This window comes from Paroedura picta, chromosome 8 (genome assembly GCF_049243985.1).
Source record: "Paroedura picta isolate Pp20150507F chromosome 8, Ppicta_v3.0, whole genome shotgun sequence".
Taxonomy (NCBI): domain Eukaryota; kingdom Metazoa; phylum Chordata; class Lepidosauria; order Squamata; family Gekkonidae; genus Paroedura; species Paroedura picta.
The window spans coordinates 5,502,349-5,521,747 of NC_135376.1; the positions used below are offsets into that span (position 1 = coordinate 5,502,349).

The 19,399-nt window shown below is 43.7% G+C and overlaps 1 protein-coding gene across 1 annotated transcript; it reads left to right on the forward strand.

The window, feature by feature from the left end:
- The first annotated feature begins 259 nt into the window (after positions 1–259).
- LOC143842885 (cytochrome P450 2J2-like) lies at positions 260–17,988 on the forward strand. Its single transcript, XM_077348181.1, has 9 exons — positions 260–421; positions 1,900–2,062; positions 3,903–4,052; positions 7,810–7,970; positions 9,637–9,810; positions 12,005–12,146; positions 14,384–14,571; positions 14,813–14,954; positions 16,432–17,988. Exons 1-9 carry the CDS (start codon positions 260–262, stop codon positions 16,614–16,616), a joined length of 1,467 nt encoding a protein of 488 aa, XP_077204296.1. The 3' UTR covers positions 16,617–17,988.
- Positions 17,989–19,399: the final 1,411 nt, after the last annotated feature.

The window sequence follows — 19,399 nt, forward strand, 5'->3', positions numbered from 1 at the left end:
ACACTGTAGCAATCATGATATCACAATTAAACATAGTGATAATTCCTACATGCAAGGATGACTAAGTCCCGAAATTAGTTTGTCTTGGTTCCAGGAGACTTTCTTCATATTTACCTTTAACTACAGAGTATATAAAAGGATGTCACTGGAAAGGTGTAAGAAGTGGTGACAGTCTGTAACAAAAGAGCACCCACTATAGGAAGGACATCCAGTCCATGCATTGGAAAGATATCAAGACAGAGACAAAGAAGCAAGGATCATGTTGGGACTGTTGATTGCTCTGCTGGTGTGTCTCCTGATGATTCACTTCCTGAGACAACGCTGGTCACACAAGTCCTACCCTCCTGGGCCCCTTCGGCTACCCTTCATTGGAAGTATTTGGCGAGTAGGGATCAAGTTATATAAAGATACTGTCCTCAAGGTATGTAATTCCATAAAATTAATCTAAGTAGTTAATCAAAGCCAGCTTGGTGTAGTGGTTAGGAGTATGGACTTTTAATCTGGTGAGCCAGGTTCGATTCTGCACTCCCCCACATGCAGCCAGCTGAGTGACCTTGGGCTTGCCATGGCACTGATAAAGCTGTTCTGACCGAGCAGCGATATCAGGGCTCTATCAGCCTTGCCCACCTCACAGGGTGTCTGTTGTGGAGAGAGGAAAGGGAAGGCGACTGTAAGCCACTTTGAGACGCCTTCTGGAAGAGGAAAGTGGCATATAAGAACCAACTCTTCTTCTTCTTCTTCTTCTTCTTCTTCTTCTTCTTCTATTTTCAATTTTTTCCTTACTAGGCTCACGTAGTCTCTTGACATACATTGGTAGTCATCTATGTAGTCTCACATACCAGATCTGCATCTGTTCACTTACAGAAACTTTTAGAGCTTTCAGCAAGGAGAGATGCCCTGGCCTCTCTTTCCGAAGATGTCTACAAATAGTGTCTACATACTTGTTTCATGGTCACCACACGAGCATGCAAGTCAAAGGAAGGGCACTTGCAAGGAAGGAAGGTAGCTTAGCGAATCAAGTGCATGAATCCTAAAATATCATCAGTTCCACCTAAGCAATATGTTGTCTTTATTGGTGGTCTCCATAAAGTCCAAATGATGTGATCAGGGAACCGTGTACCTGATGGCAGGGATAGGGTGCCAAAGGACCAAGGGCTCTGAAGACCTGCTCTTCCAAATGTAGCATAGGTGCATCAGGAGAAACTTCTCAAAGCCTTAAGGTTCTGATATTATTCGCATTCGTATTCGTATTCGTATTGTTCAATGTATTAATCGCCACTCCCGAGATTGGCTCGTGGCGGGTTACAAAACGTCCAATAAAACCCCTTTAAAATGGACAGCAGAATCACAGAAGAACAGAACAACATCACAGTGATGCCTCCAAACTCCTCCAAGCCCCATCCAGACTCTGGAGGGATGGAAAGAGGGGTCAAGATGACAGGAACTGACTGCTGCCTAACGCCAGGGGGTAGGGATGTGCAATTCGGCCACTCCGGCAGCCGTTCCCGCTGGTCGCAGCCAGCGCTGCACTGTGGTAGCGGGGGGGGGATAACTTCAGGAAAAGGCTGCAAAAGACCTGGGGAGCTCTTGTGTAACCCCAGAATTCCCTAGGAATTCCCAGATAGGATATACTTGGTGTAGGATTTGACTTGGACACCTGGGAAGGGTTTCAAGTAAGAGAAAACTATGATGAGATGTTGAGAATGCCCCTTCCCCCCCCCCAGGGAAGGGAGCAGAGACAAGATGGGGGAAAGCATGAATCTGAGAGAAGGGAAATGGGCAGAGAAGGGAGTGTCACTTGGCCAGGTGGTGAAGAGTGAATTGCACATGTGAAAGTCAAGCAAACCAAATGAATTAATTTAATTATTTTTCTCTTGCTATTTTTCATGCCAATGGCAGATGAGCGAACAGTATGGAAACATTTTAATGACATGGCTGGGGCCGATACCTGCCGTTATAATTTCTGGATATGAAGCAGTGAAAGAAGGGCTGATCAGCCATTCAGAAGATTTTGATGAGCGGCCAGTGACCCCATTCTTGAGAGCTGCAGTAAATGGACATGGTAAGTCCTTGGGAAAAGTTTTAAAAAATGCTTTAAGTGAAATATTATTCTTGTATGCTGCATGTACAAGGTCCAAGGCACAAGAGAGAGAAAAGGAAGCATTTGAATGCTGCAGTCAATTTTAGAGTTATCCGTCTATCCATGTTAAGCCTATCCTAAAGTAGCTGCAGAGCCTCTTGTGGTGCAGGATGGTATGGCAGACAACATGCAAGCTCTGCCCATGAGGCTGGGAGTTCGATCCCAGCAGCCGGCTCAAGGTTGACTCAGCCTTCCATCCTTCCAAGGTCAGTAAAATGAGGACCCAGCTTACTGGGAGTGAATGGTAATGACTGGGGAAGGCACTGGCAAACCAGCCCGTATTGAGTCTGCCATGAAAATGCTAGAGGGCGTCACTCCAAGGGTCAGACTTAACCAGTGCTTGCACAGGGGATACCTTTATATAAAGTAGCTGCATTGGCTTTGGTTGAATTCCGGATCAGGTTCAAGGTTGTCCGGAAGCTCCAGCTTCCTGCCAGTTTCAGACGCTTGCTGTGAGGAAGAAGAGCTACCCTGCTGCCAGCAAGCTGCTCTGGTCTCCTGTCCTTTTTCAACTTGGAAGACATGGGGGGTGGGGGAATGAGCAACCCCCTGATACAGTGTCTGTGTGCTATCTGGAGGGGGACTGAGGGAGGCCCAGGAATGTTTTCATTGTGACAAGTTTATGAATTATTTGATATCTATTGTTAATAGCAATTCCTGCCACCTAGCATTTCTCTTTGTTTCCCACCTGGAGGGTGGCATCCTTGCACCTTCATGGGATCCAAAGCTAGGGCTTTTCTCCAGGGGGACTGATCTCTGTTGTCTGGACCCACAATTCCAGCAAATCCCCAGGTCCCAACCTCTCCCACCCTGCAACCTCTCTGCCACAGTCTTCCCCCCTCCCAAGCAAGCCCTTTCATCAGGAGCCAGGAGATGAGTTGTCATTGCAGTGTCCCCCCTCCAACACAGCCATTTTCCCCTGGGGAGCTGATCTCTATAGTCCAGTTCCAGGAGATTTCCAGGCCGCAGCTGGACGTTGGTGGCCCTTGTTCCTTGAGGTTTGGAGGTCGTGCCTCGGGTGTCCAAGGGTGGACAGGAGCTTTTGCCATGTAGCCAGTCCCCTGGAAGGCCACAGTGCAGGTGTGCATCAAAGCACCCAATGTATTCCTGGGTACAACAGGCTTTGCCTCTAGTAGAAAATAAATACAATTTAGCCTCGCTGCTCAAAACAGTCAAATGTCAGCAAAGTATTGTGGACTGCAAACCTGTCTCTCCCACCAGAGGATAAATGAGAGAAAGGCTTTGGGATGAGAAGGTTTTAATGTGCATTTTAATATTATGAATTATTATTTTCTTTTTTGTTATATGGAGAGCCAGTTTGGTGTAGTGGTTAGGAGTGCGGACTTCTAATCTGGCATGCCGGGTTCGATCCTGCACTCCCCCATATGGAACCAGCTGGGTGACCTTGGCCTCGCCGTGGCACTGATAGAGCTGTTCTGACCGAGCAGTAATATCAGAGCTCTCTCAGCCTCACCCACCCCACAGGGTGTCTGTTGTGGGGAGAGGAATGGGAAGGTGACTGTAAGCCGCTTTGAGCCTCCTTTGGGTAGGGAAAAGCGGCATATAAGAACCAACTCTTCTTCTTCCATATACTAGAGAAAAAGCCCATTGCATAGAGAAGACAATGGGCACTAGCGGGGACTGTGATGGAAAGCGGGGAAAGGGGTTGGGTGAGGCCCCTTGGCGCGCCATGGAGGCGCGGGAGAGATCCTCAGGGGGCGAGGGTGAGCAGTAATTTCTCATTGATTCTTCATGTCTTTAGGTATTGTATTATCAAATGGCCACACCTGGAAGCAGCAGAGGAAGTTCGGGATTGCCACCATGCGGAAGCTGGGACTGGGGAAAAAAGGCAAGGAGAACCAAATAGAAGAGGAGGCCCAGCAGCTTGTTGAGACTTTTGCACGTGCAAAAGGTATGTGATGTCAAGAAATGGGGCTGGCCAACGGGAGCCAGTTTGATATAGTGGTTAGGATTGTGAACCTGTAATCTGGGGAGCCGGGTTAGATTCCGCACTCCCCCACATGCTACCAGATGGCTGACCTTGGGCTCACCACAGCACTGAGAAAGCTGTTCTGACGGAACAGGAATATCAGGGCTCTGATCAGGGCTCAGCCTCACCCACCCCACAGGGTGTCTGTTGTGGGGATAGGAAAAGGAAGGTGATTGTAAGCCGCTTTGAGACTCCTTCGGGTAGAGAAAAGGGGCATAGAAGAACCAACTCTTCTTCTTCTCAATGGTAGTTTACTGATGTGAGCCCCATTTCCCCTAATATTCCCCCCACTGGAGTTTGAGGTACCATAGAGCCACAGATGTGTTTGTCTGGCATCCCTCCTCCACAGCAACTGTTTTAGCAACATCAGAGAGCCAGTTTAGTTTTGGGATTAAGAGTGGTGGCCTCTAATCTGTACAACTGGGTTGGATTCCCTACTCCTCCTCAGCTGGGTGGCCTCGAACCAGTTCCAGTTCTCTCAGAGCTCTCACCTACCTCACAGGGTATCTGTTTCGGAGAGAGCAACTAAAAGATGTTTAATAGAATCATAAGGTTGGAAAGTGCCCTGCAGCCATCTAATCCAACCTCCCACTCAATGCATAGTCAGCCTACAGAATCCATGATAAGTATGTGTCCATCAGCTGCTTAAAGACTACCAGTGAGGGTGAGCTGGCCAGTCCTTAGGCCACTGTTCAACTACAAACTAATCTAACTGTGAAAGTGTTTTCCTGATATCTGGTTGGTACTGTTGCACACATAGTATAAAGCCATTCCTGGGGAGCCTGTCCTCTGCTGCCTACAGATATCATTCCCAGCCCTACTCCAAGTGATAACCTTTCCAATACTTAAAAAGCCAGATTGGGATTCCTTTGGGTAGGAAAGGCAGGGTATTAAAAAACAGCTCACTTCTCGTTCTCTCCATTCAATAGCAACAATAATAGGCCAAGATAAATGTTCACATTTGGGGAGGTAGAAACACCATCAATTATATTTATCTGGCTTCCAAACAACTCTATTGCATTTCGTTGATATATGCTCATAACGTAGGCAGAAAAGGACCAACAGAAATCACACTCTAATCCACCCTTTCTCAACATTTTTAGCATTCAGAAAACCCTGGCTAAAAAAACAAACAAAAAAAACCCAGCGCTGGCATAATCATGGAGAACATGGTTGGGAAGCTTAACTGTGTACTTGCCCACCCATGGGAGACTGGGAGTGGCTCAAAGGAACCCCTTCATTTGACTTGAAACCTGTTGGATTCTGCATCAGAGACTCTAACCACTATTTTAGACTGACAACGGCAACCACGCTTAACCACCACACCATGCTGGCTCTCAAGCATTGCTGATTAGGCAGTGAGGTCTGGCTGATAAGCATCCATGTTGCAAGAGTTCCCAAGTTGTGTGGGAGATTAGTTAATTAGCAGGGCTGCATGCAGCTGTTTTGTCCCTCTCTGGGTGCTTCCCCCCCAAAAAAAAATTTGAATGATTAATGTATGCTAGTCGAATATTAGTTTAGTGCTTCTTTCTCTATTGTGGGCTCTCCTGTTCCGAAACTGTTTTATTTCCTCTCAGAAACACCCTACATGACACTCCTGAAATGTCAGGGTTGCTGAAAAATTATCTTCAAAACTGTTGGGAGAATTTTGGCTTTGAGGAGCTTTCTGGATGGTGGGGAAGGGAGGACAGCTAGATGATGACCTGTAGTAGCATCCAACCTGGCTTCAGGCTCCTACTGTTTCTCTTAGGAAACATAGGCAGCAGCAGCAGACAGTACTGCTGAATCTCTAATGCTAATGTGAGCCTATAAAATTTAAGCATCTCTGTTTTCAGTGAGTAGTAGAATTGATGTCAAGACTCCAGGTTTATTGAATATACATATTGAAATTCTATTGAACAAAGGGCAGATTCTTTATACCAGCAGCCCTGAAACTATGTTAAATCTCTAGCCCAACTCACTTATGGTGCATTTTTGGGTGCTCCGATATCAGATACTATCAAGCTTGAAAGGATCCAGCCTAAATTCCTTTGGGCACTGCTCCAACTTCCATGCTTTGTAACCAACTCCATAGTGCATCTGGAAACAGGAATGTTAATGATCCAAGACAAAATCTGCCTGCCAGCAATAGGAATGTGGCTGAAATTAATATATAACCCACAGGGTATAGTTTCTTTAACCCTGAATGACAACTTCCAATCATCTTGGACTAAGGCTGTTCACAGAGGAATCCAAAGTCTGGGCTTCTCCGTACACTTATTATCCAAATTAGCTCATGATCAAGCTGCATCATTAGTTAAGCAGCAGATACAAGACAATTGATGTCAACTGAACCTGAGTAAAGCTCCAACTTTTTTGGTCCCAGTTAAAACAAGACTCTGGGGAATGGTAGAGAACAGGAAGGTCTGGAGGATCATTGTCCACGGGGTCGCGATGGGTCGGACACGACTTCGCACCTAACAACAACAACAACAACAACAACAAAACAGGATATGTTCTGCCCCTGCCACTTATCTGTCTCAGCTGGTAATAAGTAAACAAAGAAGGGCATTTTCCCTTCAAGATGCTCTGTCTTGACTTCAGCTCTTGTAAAGGTAAAGGTAAAGGCATCCCCTGTGCAAGCACCGAGTCATGTCTGACCCCTGGGGTGACGCCCTCCAGCGTTTTCATGGCAGACTCAATACGGGGTGGTTTGCCAGTGCCTTCCCCAGTCATTACCGTTTACCCCCCAGCAAGCTGGGTACTCATTTTACCGACCTCGGAAGGATGGAAGGCTGAGTCAACCTTGAGCCGGCTGCTGGGATTGAACTCCCAGCCTCATGGGCAGAGCTTTCAGACGGCTGCCTTACCACTTTGCGCCACAAGAGGCTCTTGGGTCAGCTCTTGTAGAGGGTTGCTATTAGAATATTTCCCTTACACTGAGACAATGTTTTTGTGGGAGTGGCGAAATTGATACAAAAGAGCATATATTGTTCAATTGCCCTGCTCATGTAGGCATTCGTAGCAACTTGATTGAACCACTCCTTAAACAGTTGCCAGAACATCATGATGTAAATCGAGCAAAGAGGCTGCTAAGTGATGAGTCCCCCCAGGTGACAACTCACCATAAAAATACGATGCTCTAAAGTAACATAATTTTAACTTCTATTTTATGATCTGTTTTAAATTGTATTATATTAAATGACCCTATTCTTTTGGTCTTTTATGTATCAACTTCATATGACTTGGTTTGAACGACTGTAATAAAGTTTGAATCATATGTCTTTGGTGAGTTAACTAAGAGAGAATGAAAAGCCTTTCCAAGGTGTTGGGAAAGCCTTGAAGGACATGATGGAGCAGGGATAGCACGATGGAGAAGGTCCTTTTTGTGAAGGAAGCAAGGATCAAAGGTGCAAATATCAATTCATATTGCAAAAGTTATGGTTTCTGAAGGTCTTAAGGAAGAAGTGGGATACTATATGACATCTCATATTGACCTTTATGAAAACCCACTGCTGTTGGGTGAGAAAGGATATTTGTCTAAGTTGCATGTTTTGGGAAATATCTTGATGTATATTTGTGTTTTCTAACAGAAACCACTCTTAAGACTGCAAACATCATACATTTGTTGTCCTAACTCCTCTATGATATCCATGTTGAGTGTTCATAAAAAATATTCTGCAACCAATTGTATTTGCAGGTCAGCCATTTGACCCTACAATGGCCATTTCTAATTCCATCTGCAATATGATCTGTGCAGTGGTATTTGGACACCGGTTTCCTGTTGAAGATAGAGAATTCATCAAGTTGATGGAATCAATTGAATATCTCTCAAAATTTATAGGTTCCTTAAGTTATTTGGTAAGATATTTTCTTTCTTATTAGGCCAGACAGGCATCTTTTACGTTTCCTTTCCTAACATCTTAAGATCAACCCTTTAAGGTGACTAGGGACTGAAAATAATTTGGTTGTCTCAAACTTTATGGTTTTAAAAGGTTCAATCAATATGAGAAGACTTTCAATTTGATGATGAAGAACAGAAAAGTGAACATCAATGTGGATCCCGTGTCTTCAGGGCATTGCTGGTTGATCATTCTTTTGTTATATTGATTTCCATATTGACTAAGTGATATATCTTGTGTAAATCTAGATTTATTTTACCCACATGAGCCATAAAGAACCATTAGGAAACATTATCTGAAATGAACTGAAAATTTTTATTGCAGCACAATTAAAGAATACCAGAAAAATCATAAAGACAGACAAGATGATTACAAAGCAATAAGATGTACCTCTATCCCAACAAGATTTAGTCTCCTTATCACTTCAAGCCAATGCAATATCTTCTAGATTCCAACATAATTTCATCCTAAATTACCCAGAACCTGGTTCAAAGAGTCACCCCAATAAAGAAGAATAAGAATGAAGAGAGGAAATAAATATGAGCTAAAGTTTGTTTCCTGGATCAATCAACAAGCACATATATATTAAACAGCTTCTGTTTTCGAATGTTGTACTTCCATTAAGGAATCCCAGAAAAACCAAAAACTGACAGAACTTTGCAGATACTAACTGTCCATAATTAGATGAACCTTTCAAAACAAACAAATACAAATACAAAAACCTTTAATAGCATTCATAATAAAACTGTTTACAAAACAGTTCTGTAAATACAGATCTATAAAGCTCTAAGAAAAATAACAGCAGGCAAAGGGGCAGCAAATACAAAAATATAAGACCAGTGACCTTCTTTGCCCTGTGGGTCATTACTACAGATAAAAACGTGGCTACCTGTTCAGTGGTCTCTGAACCATTGTCAATAAGCAGCAGTTCAAGAAAATTGAGTCTGGTTCTGGTTCTGTATGGCAATACCTGCAAATTCTTTCATTCCCGGGAATTCTCCTGTACCTGCCTTCAACCATTGCAGAAGGAAATACGTTTAGTCTGGCTATCATAAATGCTCTGCGATTCGAAGGTATTATAAGGTTGGAGAATTAATGTGCCATAGAGTTTGGGGAATAGTTACCTGGTAAGGGAGACATCTTGATCTTTCAAAACACAGCAAGAGTCTAGCAGCAATTAAAAAAAAACAAAATGTATTCAAATCTAAGCCTTCATGAGCCAAATTTCAATGCCTTACTTGTATGAAGTATACATCTATTGGCCAATTAATTCTTATTCAGCCCATGATGCTGATATAATGGCCTGTATTCTGTTCTCAAGAGTCCTTGTGCTCTGTTTGAATTTTTTGCTCACCTGAAATCATTATTACAAAGCTGATGAAATTTCATGAAGAAACTAGTTGTAACCTGGGAGTCTAGTCTGAAGACAATTGTGTTTAATGTTAAACTCCAGTAGGAACACAGAAATTCTTCTGTTAACTATAAGATATATTGAGGCGCACATTTTTCTCCAATTGTATACATCCTCCTGGGTATTAACTTGACTTGAGAACCTCAGCACTTATTTGATACTGACACTGAGCCAGCTGATACTATTGACATGATTTTCTTTCATCTCCTTATAGTTGTATGAACTTTTCCCATGGATCATGGAACGCCTCCCAGGGCCTCACAAGAAGGCCTTTGCATATATAGAGGATTTTCATTCATTTTCAAGGAAGGAGATAGAAAATCATAAGAAGTGTGCTGTCCATGAGCCACAAGATTTCATTGATTTCTATCTATTTCAGATGAAGAAAGTAAGTATTCACCTTCTACATGAAATCAGCTACCCTCAATAAAAAGGAAAATGATGGCAGCACCTGCAAACAGCATTATTTGAAACCTGTAGAGCTCCTTCATTGCACGAGCTTCTGGTCACAAAACAGAATGGAGATTTCTTTTCCAGCTCAGAAGTTGCAACATATTTGTATTACGCAGGTGTAGCATTGATGGAGCGGGAACTGATTCATCTGCAAGGGCAGCTTGTTCCAAGTATTGCCTTCAGACTACTAAGCATCCCAAAACAAAAGGGAGAAAAACGTCAGATCAAACATGAAATGTACTAAATACAGAACAGTGCAGTTTCTTAGGTTCTGAGTTTCTTAGGTTCAATATACTTTTTCTTATTTTTGCCATAAAATCACAGCTGACTTAAGGCAACTCCTTAAAGTGTTCACGACGAAAGATGTTCAGAGGTGGTTTGCCATTAACTGGCTCCATGTCATGACCATGGTATAAAAAATTCCAGTATAAAATATGAAATTCTATCCCTTCAATTCATTATGGATGGCCTTTTCTTAAAGGGAGTAGTCAGAAAGACACACTGAGTCTCACATGGTCAGTAGGTTGAGTGTTCCCTAGGCCGTGAATATTTTGATCATCCATTAACAGATATTTAATTCAATGAGATTTTATTTCTTCTGATGCTTCCTCAGTACATTTCGTAGAGTCTTCTCTCTATGGCATATTATGATCTAAAAGAACTTGCAGATGTCATCTCTGAACCTCTGTCCATTATTTTTGACACTTCTTGGAGAATGGGTGAGGTGCCAGACGATTGGAGATGGGCAAATGTTGTCCCCATCTTCAAGAAAGGGGAAAAGGAGGATCCAGGTAATTATTGACCTGTCAGCTTGACATCTGTAGCTGGCAAAATTTTGGAACAAATAAACACTCGGTCCTTGAGCAGCTGGAACTGAGAGGTGTGATTTCTAAGACTCAGCACGGGTTTCGCAAGAACAAGTCATGTCAGACCAACCTTATCTCTTTTTGTGAGAAAGTGACTACCTTGCTGGTTCAGGGGAATGCCGTGGACATAGTTTCTCTGGATTTCAGTAAAGCTTTTGATGAGATTCCACATGATATTCTTGTTGACAAATTGGTAAAAAGCAGTATGGATCCTAATTCTGTCAGGTGGATCAATAACTGGTTGACAAATCATACCCAGAGGGTACTTGTTAATGGTTCAGCATCTTCTTGGAAAAGAGTGACAAATGTAGTACCCTAAGGATCTGTCCTGGGGCCTGTGTTGTTCAACATATTTATAAATGATTTGGATGAGGGATTAGAGGGGATACATTAAATTTGCAGATGATACTAAACTGGGGTAGCAAACACAACTGAAGACAGCAACAGAATACAGGATGATCTTGATAGGCTCAAGAAGTGGGCTCAAATGAATAAGATGAAGTTCAATAGGGACAAATGTAAAGTTCTGCATTTAGGTAGGAAAAACCAAATACAACAAAAACCAAATACAACAATATAAGATGGGGGAGACTTGTCTTGGCAGTAGTATGTGCAAAAAGGATCTAGGAGTCTTAGGGAATTTGACAAACTGGAACGTGTCCAGAGGAGGGCAACAAAGATGGTGAGGGTTTTGGAGACCAAGACATATGAAGAAAGGTTGGGGGAGCTTGGTCTGTTTAGCCTAGAGAGGAGATGACTGAGAGGGGATCTGATAACCATCTTGAAGTATTTAAAAGGGTGCCATATGGAGGATGGAGCAGAATTGTTCTCTCTTGCCTCAGAGGGACAGACCAGAACGAAGGGATGAAATTAATTCAAAAGAAATTCCATCTAAACATCCGGAAGAAGTTCCTGACAGTTAGAGCAGTTTCTCAGTGGAACGAACTTTCTTGGGAGATGGTGGGTTCTCTATCTTTGGAAATTTTTAAACAGAGGCTAGATAGCCATCTGATGGAGAGGCTGATTCTGTGAAGGCAAAGGGGTGGCAGGTTACACTAGATGATCAATAGGGATGTGAGTGCGTAGTGCAAGGGGTTGGACTAGATGACCCATGAGGTCCCTCCCAACTCTATGATTCTATGATTCTATGGTCATCCAATAATAGATATTTAATTCGATCAGATTTTATTTCTTCCTATGCTTCCTCAGTACATTTTGTAGTCTTCTCTCCATGTGATCTCACTTTATTTCCATCAACAACAGAGCAAAAATGACCGCAACTCAACTTATAATGAAGATAATCTGGCTCAATGTATTGTTGACCTCTTCATCGCAGGAACAGAAACAACCACCTTGACGTTGCGGTGGGCATTGCTCCTCATGGCAAATCACCCAGACATCCAAGGTAAAAAGGACTTTGGTACTCACTCAAAGAAAGGCCACCATTATATCCCCATTCTTTTAAGCTTCCATACCAGATTGCTAATTAACTGTTCAAAGTTCAGGGAAAGCAGAATGAGAAACTGATGTCACTAAAAAGATTCCCAGGAATTCTAAGTATATTTCATTGGAAAATTGGTAAAAAGAATTAGTTTATTAGTGCAGTTTGAAAAGAATGAATCAAGATCATCAATAAATATGTTCAATATGTTCAATATCAATTTGAGAATAATAAAATCAGAGTCCAGTAGCACCTTTAAGACCAACAAAGATTTATTCAAGGTGTGAGCTTTCGAGTGCAAGCACTCTTTCTCAGACTTTCTCAGACTTGCTTTAGGATGCTTCGGGCTGATCCTGCGTTGAGCAGGGGGTTGGACTAGATGGCCTGTATGGCCCCTTCCAACTCTATGATTCTATGATTCTATGATAAGAACTCCCTCTCGCAGTCAGTCCAGTAGAGATGGAGTTCTTAGTTTGAGGAAGAGTGCTTGCATTCAAAAGCTCACGCCTTGAATAAACGTATTTCTAAAAACAAGGTTTCCTTTTTTGGTGGCATCCTGATTTTTTGTAATTTTTGTTGAAACACAGGGCCATTCTGTACTTATAAAAAAAAGCGTTAAGCCAGCACAATTGCTTAACACTAATAAAAATCTTGCCCCCTGCTATTTCTTACCGCCTTGCTCTCTTGTTTTCTTCTCCTGCTTTCTTATGCTTCTAGGTACTCTACATCAGTTGTCCTCAACCCCCAGGCTGGAGACCGGTACCCGTCCGTAGATTAGTTGGTACTGGGCCGTGGCTCCTCCTCCCCAGCTGCTGCCTCGGGGGCTGCCCTGCCACTCTGCCGCCAGCTCACCTTTGGTGCTCTCTGGCGGCCACCATGGCTGTTGCTGCCCCTTGGCATGGCACTGTGAAGCTGCTGCTGGAAGCTCCCCTCAGTAGGCAGTGGGAAACAGGGGCACCGGCAGGAAAACAAGTGGAGCAGGGGCTCAGGCAGTGGCGACGTCCCACAGCAGAAGACTACCCCGCCCCCCGCGCCTCAGTAAAATTGTTAAGCGTTGACCAGTCCCCGGTGATAAAAAGGTTGGGGACCACTGCTCTACATGGCTGATTAAAATGGCTGTTTCAAGGGACTCACAAGACCAGCGAGTCTCCACCCTCCTGTCAATCATGGCAGCCAGCCAATTAGCTTTCTCCTACCTTTAAAACAAAAGTAGAAATTCTCTGTTGCTATGTCTACGCATCTAATCATAGATGCATAATGCATAGTTTAATGCTAGTCCATTTAGGTATTATAAGGCTTGAAGACCCACAAAAGTAATTTTTCCCCAGTTTTTTTTGTGGGGGGGAGGGGGTTGAGAGGCATGCTTTGTGTGGCAACTGGTGGGTGGATTTTTTTTTCTCTGCCTGGCTTAAGCAACGCGTATTCATTGTTCCAGGCAGCTTGCTACCAAAAAAAAAAAAAAAAAAAAAGCCCCATTCCCGGGAAAAGGGAAAGGGATGCAGGCATGAGAGCAGAGATGGAGATCATGCTACTTCTGGCCACTTTGGTTACACACAGCTATTTCACTGGTGGTTGCTGGTTGCTCTCCTCCCACACACAGTACAAGCCTGGGGCAATCCAGTTTTGTAGATTCCCCAGCTAGCGTTTTAAAATGGAGGATATAGCTGCCAGTTTGCTGCTGGAAGACTAAATGCTGACAATGTTGTGTAAAACATCGGGGGAAAAAACATATGCAAAAGGTAAACCTTTCACTTCATTTTCTGAGTGCAGAAAGGCCCACAATTCTACTTCCCTTCGTTCTCTTTTGGATAGTTACTTGTGGGTCAAGTATCTGTCTCATTACCATATTTTCAGTTTTCCCTGAAAGAATTTTTTCCACAGGCTGGGAACTATCCATACAACAGACTCGGGACTCAAAACACTTTTACTGGCGTATCCTAAAACAGATTCAAATGATCCGTTTCACCTGTTCTACTTCTGTAATGGATAATCGCCATAGGGACCATTTTGGGTTAAAGCATTCCATTTCCTTTAAATTGTTTGTTTCTTTTCATAGCTAAAGTGTGTTTCTTCATGATCCAAGCTAAAAGTACATTCCCACATGTTGAATATGTGATCTAGAATACTTTGAATGGGTCAGGAATAAGGTGCAAGAAAATGCAGCCCTCACAATAAAGGTATTTTTTTACTCTTTTCCGCAGAGAAAGTCCACAAGGAGATGGAGGTTGTTTTAGGCTCCTCTCAAATATTCCACTACCAGGATGGGAAGAAACTGCCCTACATGAATGCTGTGATACATGAGATCCAGCGTTTCAAATATATCTTATTATTCGGGATCCCCAGACAAAGTTCAAAAGATGTGAATCTGTGTGGCTTCTTTATTCCAAAGGTACAGGATTTTCTTGTGGATCATTAGAAAGAAAGCTTTGAAAGCCATCTTTAGCAGTGGGCCTGCTGTTATAATAACTCCCTAAGGGCTGCTATCAATGTTTCTGTCCACCATCTCCTGCCAGGCATCAGGTTACCCTGGCAACCGTGGGACATAGCAACCACTAGAACAGGGGCGATGACTAGAAAAGATCAATCTCCTTGTTTTTATGCATCCCAAAGTAACAGTTTCATTCTTCCAGGGGGCCATTATTGTTTCAGATCTACGATCTGTTCTTCTTGATCCTAAACAATGGGAAACACCGGAGGAATTCAACCCAAATCATTTTTTGGACAAGGATGGAAACTTTGTAGAAAGAGAAGCATTTCTTCCATTTGGGGCAGGTAAATGCAAAATGTGCTTGATAGATAGATGTTCGCAGGATTCTCAGATGGATTGCATTGAAAAATATTATCTTCTCATACAGAATGCTTTTAGGAATAACTAAATTAACAAAACCTTATGATAAATATTAGTATGACTTCACTTACAAAACAACTGAAAGATAAAATCTATTCAATGTAGATTGGGCATAACAAGAAACTCCTTTTTTTCTGCATAACATTCTTGAGCTCTTCTACTGAGCAAGAATACTGGGACGTAGAAGACCAACCGCTGAGATCCTTGAATAATGGAGGCAGGAATAGACTGTGGGGCTTTCTGCATGTAAAGAAAACATATGGGAAGGTGGCTCTCTTGAGAAGCAGCTCAGCCCCAAGCTTCCCCCCAGTTGTCTGTGGGTTGGGTGCTATCCTGCCTCCTCATGAATTGATAACTATCGGGCTAGACCCCTGGTTTCTCCCAGAAAATATTGCAGAGCACTTGAAGAGGCCTGAGAATTAACAAAATTAATTCTGAGCCAAAGTGGGTAATTTGCTGAATCAGTGAGGGTGACCACTTTCTCCTTAGATCTCTGTCCAAATTGTCTCTGTCCCGCCCTACCTTCTCCCCTGCGCACTCTTCCCAGGCCACCCCCATTGCCGCTCACGTCCGCTGCCACTTTCCCTCCTACCCTTCTCCCCCACGCAAGCTTCCCAGGCTGCCCTCCCTCACCGCTCAACTCTGCCACCACTTTCCCACCCACCCTTCTACCCTGCGCAAGCTTCCCTGGCTGCCCTCCCTCGCCGCTCACCTCCGCCACCGCTTTGCCCACCCTTCTCCCCCGTGCAAACTTCCCAGGAGGGCCCCCTTACCACTCACCTCCGCTGCCGCTTTCCGACCCACACCCACCCTTCTCAACCCCCTACTCTTACTCACCCATCGCTAACTGTCACCCCCCAATGGACCCTTCCCCCCTTCATCCCACCCCTGCTCTGTCCCCTTTAATGGCACCTACCTACCTTCCTGCCTGCCTTCCATCCTTCCAGCATTGTCCTTCCTTCCTTCCTTCCTTCCTTCCTTCCTTCCTTCCTTCCTTCCTTCCTTCCTTCCTTCCTTCCTTCCTTCCTTCCTTCCTTCCTTCTGCCCATCCATCCACCCCACTAGCGCCCACTGTATTTTGGGTACAGCGGGCTTAATTAGTAGGTCAAATAATAAAATAAAACCTGGCTTTCCAGATCCGAGGCTGCCACTCTTAGCCGCAATATCGTGTTGTACAGGGGGTCAGAAAAATAGGAAGGAAACAGCTTGTCAGTGATTGGGTAGGGAGGACTTCCTGTTGCAGTAACACAATTTGCTGAAGAACTACTTTTGAGGAGTAAAGTCATGGCCCCTCAACAAATGCTTCATTACCAATTCCAAGCCCAATGTCCACTGAGGTGATCCATTCTAGACAATACTAATAGATTCTTCACTTGTTCCCTTCCTTTGTTTCCTTTTCAGGGACCCGTGTCTGTCTGGGAGAGCAGCTGGCAAGAGTTGAAATCTTCCTCTTCTTTGCCAACCTACTGAGGGCATTCACTTTCCAGCCGCCAGAAGGAGTGAAAGAACTCAACACAGATCCAATAGTTGGTGCATCAGTAGCTCCCCGCCCCTATAAGCTCTGTGCTGTTCCCCGCAGCAATTAATCATGAACTGAACAAATTGGAGTGGTTCATTTCTCTTTAGAACTTTTGCTTAATCTTAAACCTGCTCTGACCTTCTCAATTCATTCTGTGCTTCATTTCTATATGAGAGCTAAACTAATATTGTTGCCCAATAAATAATCTTATTAGTAGATTTCAAGAAGGACGTAGATAAAATTGAAAGAGTACAGAGGAGAGCGACGAGGATGATCTGGGGCCAAGGGACCAAGCCCTATGAAAATAGGTTGAGGGACTTGGGAATGTTCAGCCTGGAGAAAAGGAGGTTGAGAGGGGACATGACAGCCCTCTTTAGGTATTTGAAAGGTTGTCACCTGGAGGAGGGCAGGATGCTGTTCCCGTTGGCTACAGAGGAAAGAACACACAGTAATGGGTTTAAACTACAAGTAGAACGATATAGGCTAGATATCAGGAAAAATATTTTCACAGTCAGAGTAGTTCAGCAGTGGAATAGGCTGCCTAAGGAGGTGGTGAGCTCCCCCTCACTGGCAGTCTTCAAGCAAAGGTTGGATACACACTTTTCTTGGATGCTTTAGGATGCTTAGGGCTGATCCTGCGTTGAGCAGGGGGTTGGACTAGATGGCCAGTATGGCACCTCCCAACTGTATGATTCTATGATTCTATGATGTCTTCTTTTGAATGCTCTAAACAGAATTCCAAAAGGAAAAGTGTACCTTTTGTTTGTGCATGTATGTGTTATGAACAACTCTTGCTTCAATTATGCACCGGCCAGAATGCCCATGATGGCGGCCACAGGGCTTCAATGAAAACTCCCGATTATGCATGATGTTGCCGGCATCTGAGGCCTGGCCTGACCCAGGCCCTTTAAGACCCGCATGAAGGAAACGCGGATACTTCTGCGGGCCAGGCGCTTCCAGCCCCACGTTGTATGCACGGGGCCGTTGTATCGGCATAAGCAGCATGTCCCAGTGGAGCCCCTCCCCCATGCATACACGGGGAATGTCGGGGCATTTTGCCCCACCAGAACAGAACAGTGGCAACCCGGCATAGCTGCTGCCGTGCATAACAAGTCTTAGTGATGCTATAAAGTCCCACCTTATGGGTTTTCCAAGGCAAGAGATCAGCAAAGGTAATTTGTCACTGCCTTCCTTTGCATGCAAACCCCACAAATCACGAATATGGCAGCAAAACGAAGAACAAGCTGATTTCAAAACTAGTCTTATTTATTAGCCAAAAGAAATTCTGGTTTCTTCCTCAATCGCTTTAAGCATATCTAAAAATATGTTTTGTAACATGCATAATTATGAAAAATAAATAAACAAAAGTAATAAAACTGTGTACCTTAGTATCCTATGAAACCATTTTTCAATGTCTGTAAATGAATTCATTTCAAAGAGAGAATTGAAATTGTCAAAGGGCCTTATTACATTTTATCCAATAATTCAAAACTGAAACCTCAGCGTTAGAATTAATAATTTGATACAAATATATAATCTACCTATAATTGTCACCAGACCCATCACGTTATAAAGCGTTATAAAGTTGAAATTGCATGCAGCCAAATCACTCCTTATCTTATTGGTCCTCCAGTTTGGCATGCCACCAATAAGGATAGAGCACTCTGCCAGTGAGCGCCCATCATTTCAAATTGCACTCAGACAGACATAAAAAGGCTCTACTCTGGGGATGTTTATTCATGAGTAAGTCATGGACCCTGCCCTGGAAATGTTTACTCGAGTGTAAGTCATGGCCCTCACCTAGGCTAATTTTGCCCCAATAGCTCTCAGCCAGAAATCCTCCATGGTAATGACTGTTCCAAAGTTTTGCATCCATTTTACCATGCAACCTTTGATTTGTTCCTCTTCAGTGTCAAGTTTCAAGAGGAGTTTACATATTTGCCCCTGCATATGGGTTTTGTTTAAGCTAAGAATATTTTCGAACTCAGAGAGGCCCATTATGCACGGCCGCCGAAACGGCGATTTCGGGTCACATGGGAAATGCAGAGGGGGAAGATGCGAAGCACACTGATTATGCACGGGAGGGGGCGTGACGGCAGCAAAACCCAGAGTAACCAATTATGCACGAGGCGATCCCAGCGCCGCTTCTGGTTGCGTCCCGGTCACCCGGAAGCTGCACTTTCTTCTGCGTTTTGCTGACGCGGCTTTTTCAGCGGCATGCACCGAAGTTGCGGCTGGTTGCAGCCGGCTCCGTATGTTATCGGTGATTTTAGTCGCCGCCATTCCACCCCGAATGTGCGTTATTGCCCCCGTGCATAATGGGTCAGAGGGGAGCAGTCAGATCTGGTTGTTCGACAAAGTCTGTTGAAACTCTAGATAATAGTTGATTATATTCCAGCCAGTGTATGTCTACAAGTTCATTTTTCAATGTTTGTAGGCTCTTAAATTCTCCAGTCCTTGTTCAAAGATCCTTATAATTTAAACATGATATTCTCTTCTGTTGCGGCCTTGATAGATAAGCCTCTACAGGTGATTTCAGTAGGCTGGTAGATGAGCATAGTCTTTTTTTTCATATTTATGCCATACTTTCAGTAGAGCTTTTGTCCAGAAATGTAGATTATATTTTTTCTTAGTTTTTGCTTTCTGTGGTGGCCAGAGAATATTATGGAAACCACAATCCAGATTGACCTATTCAAGCATCAAATCTCTGGACATTGCCTCAACTATATGCTCTGCTACAGCCTGCAGAAATTGTTAATGCAATGCAGGCATGATTGCATCAGCTTAGTAGTTAGAGATAAATCCCCCCTCCTTTTGCAATGATAGCACTCTTCCTGATATGTCACATGA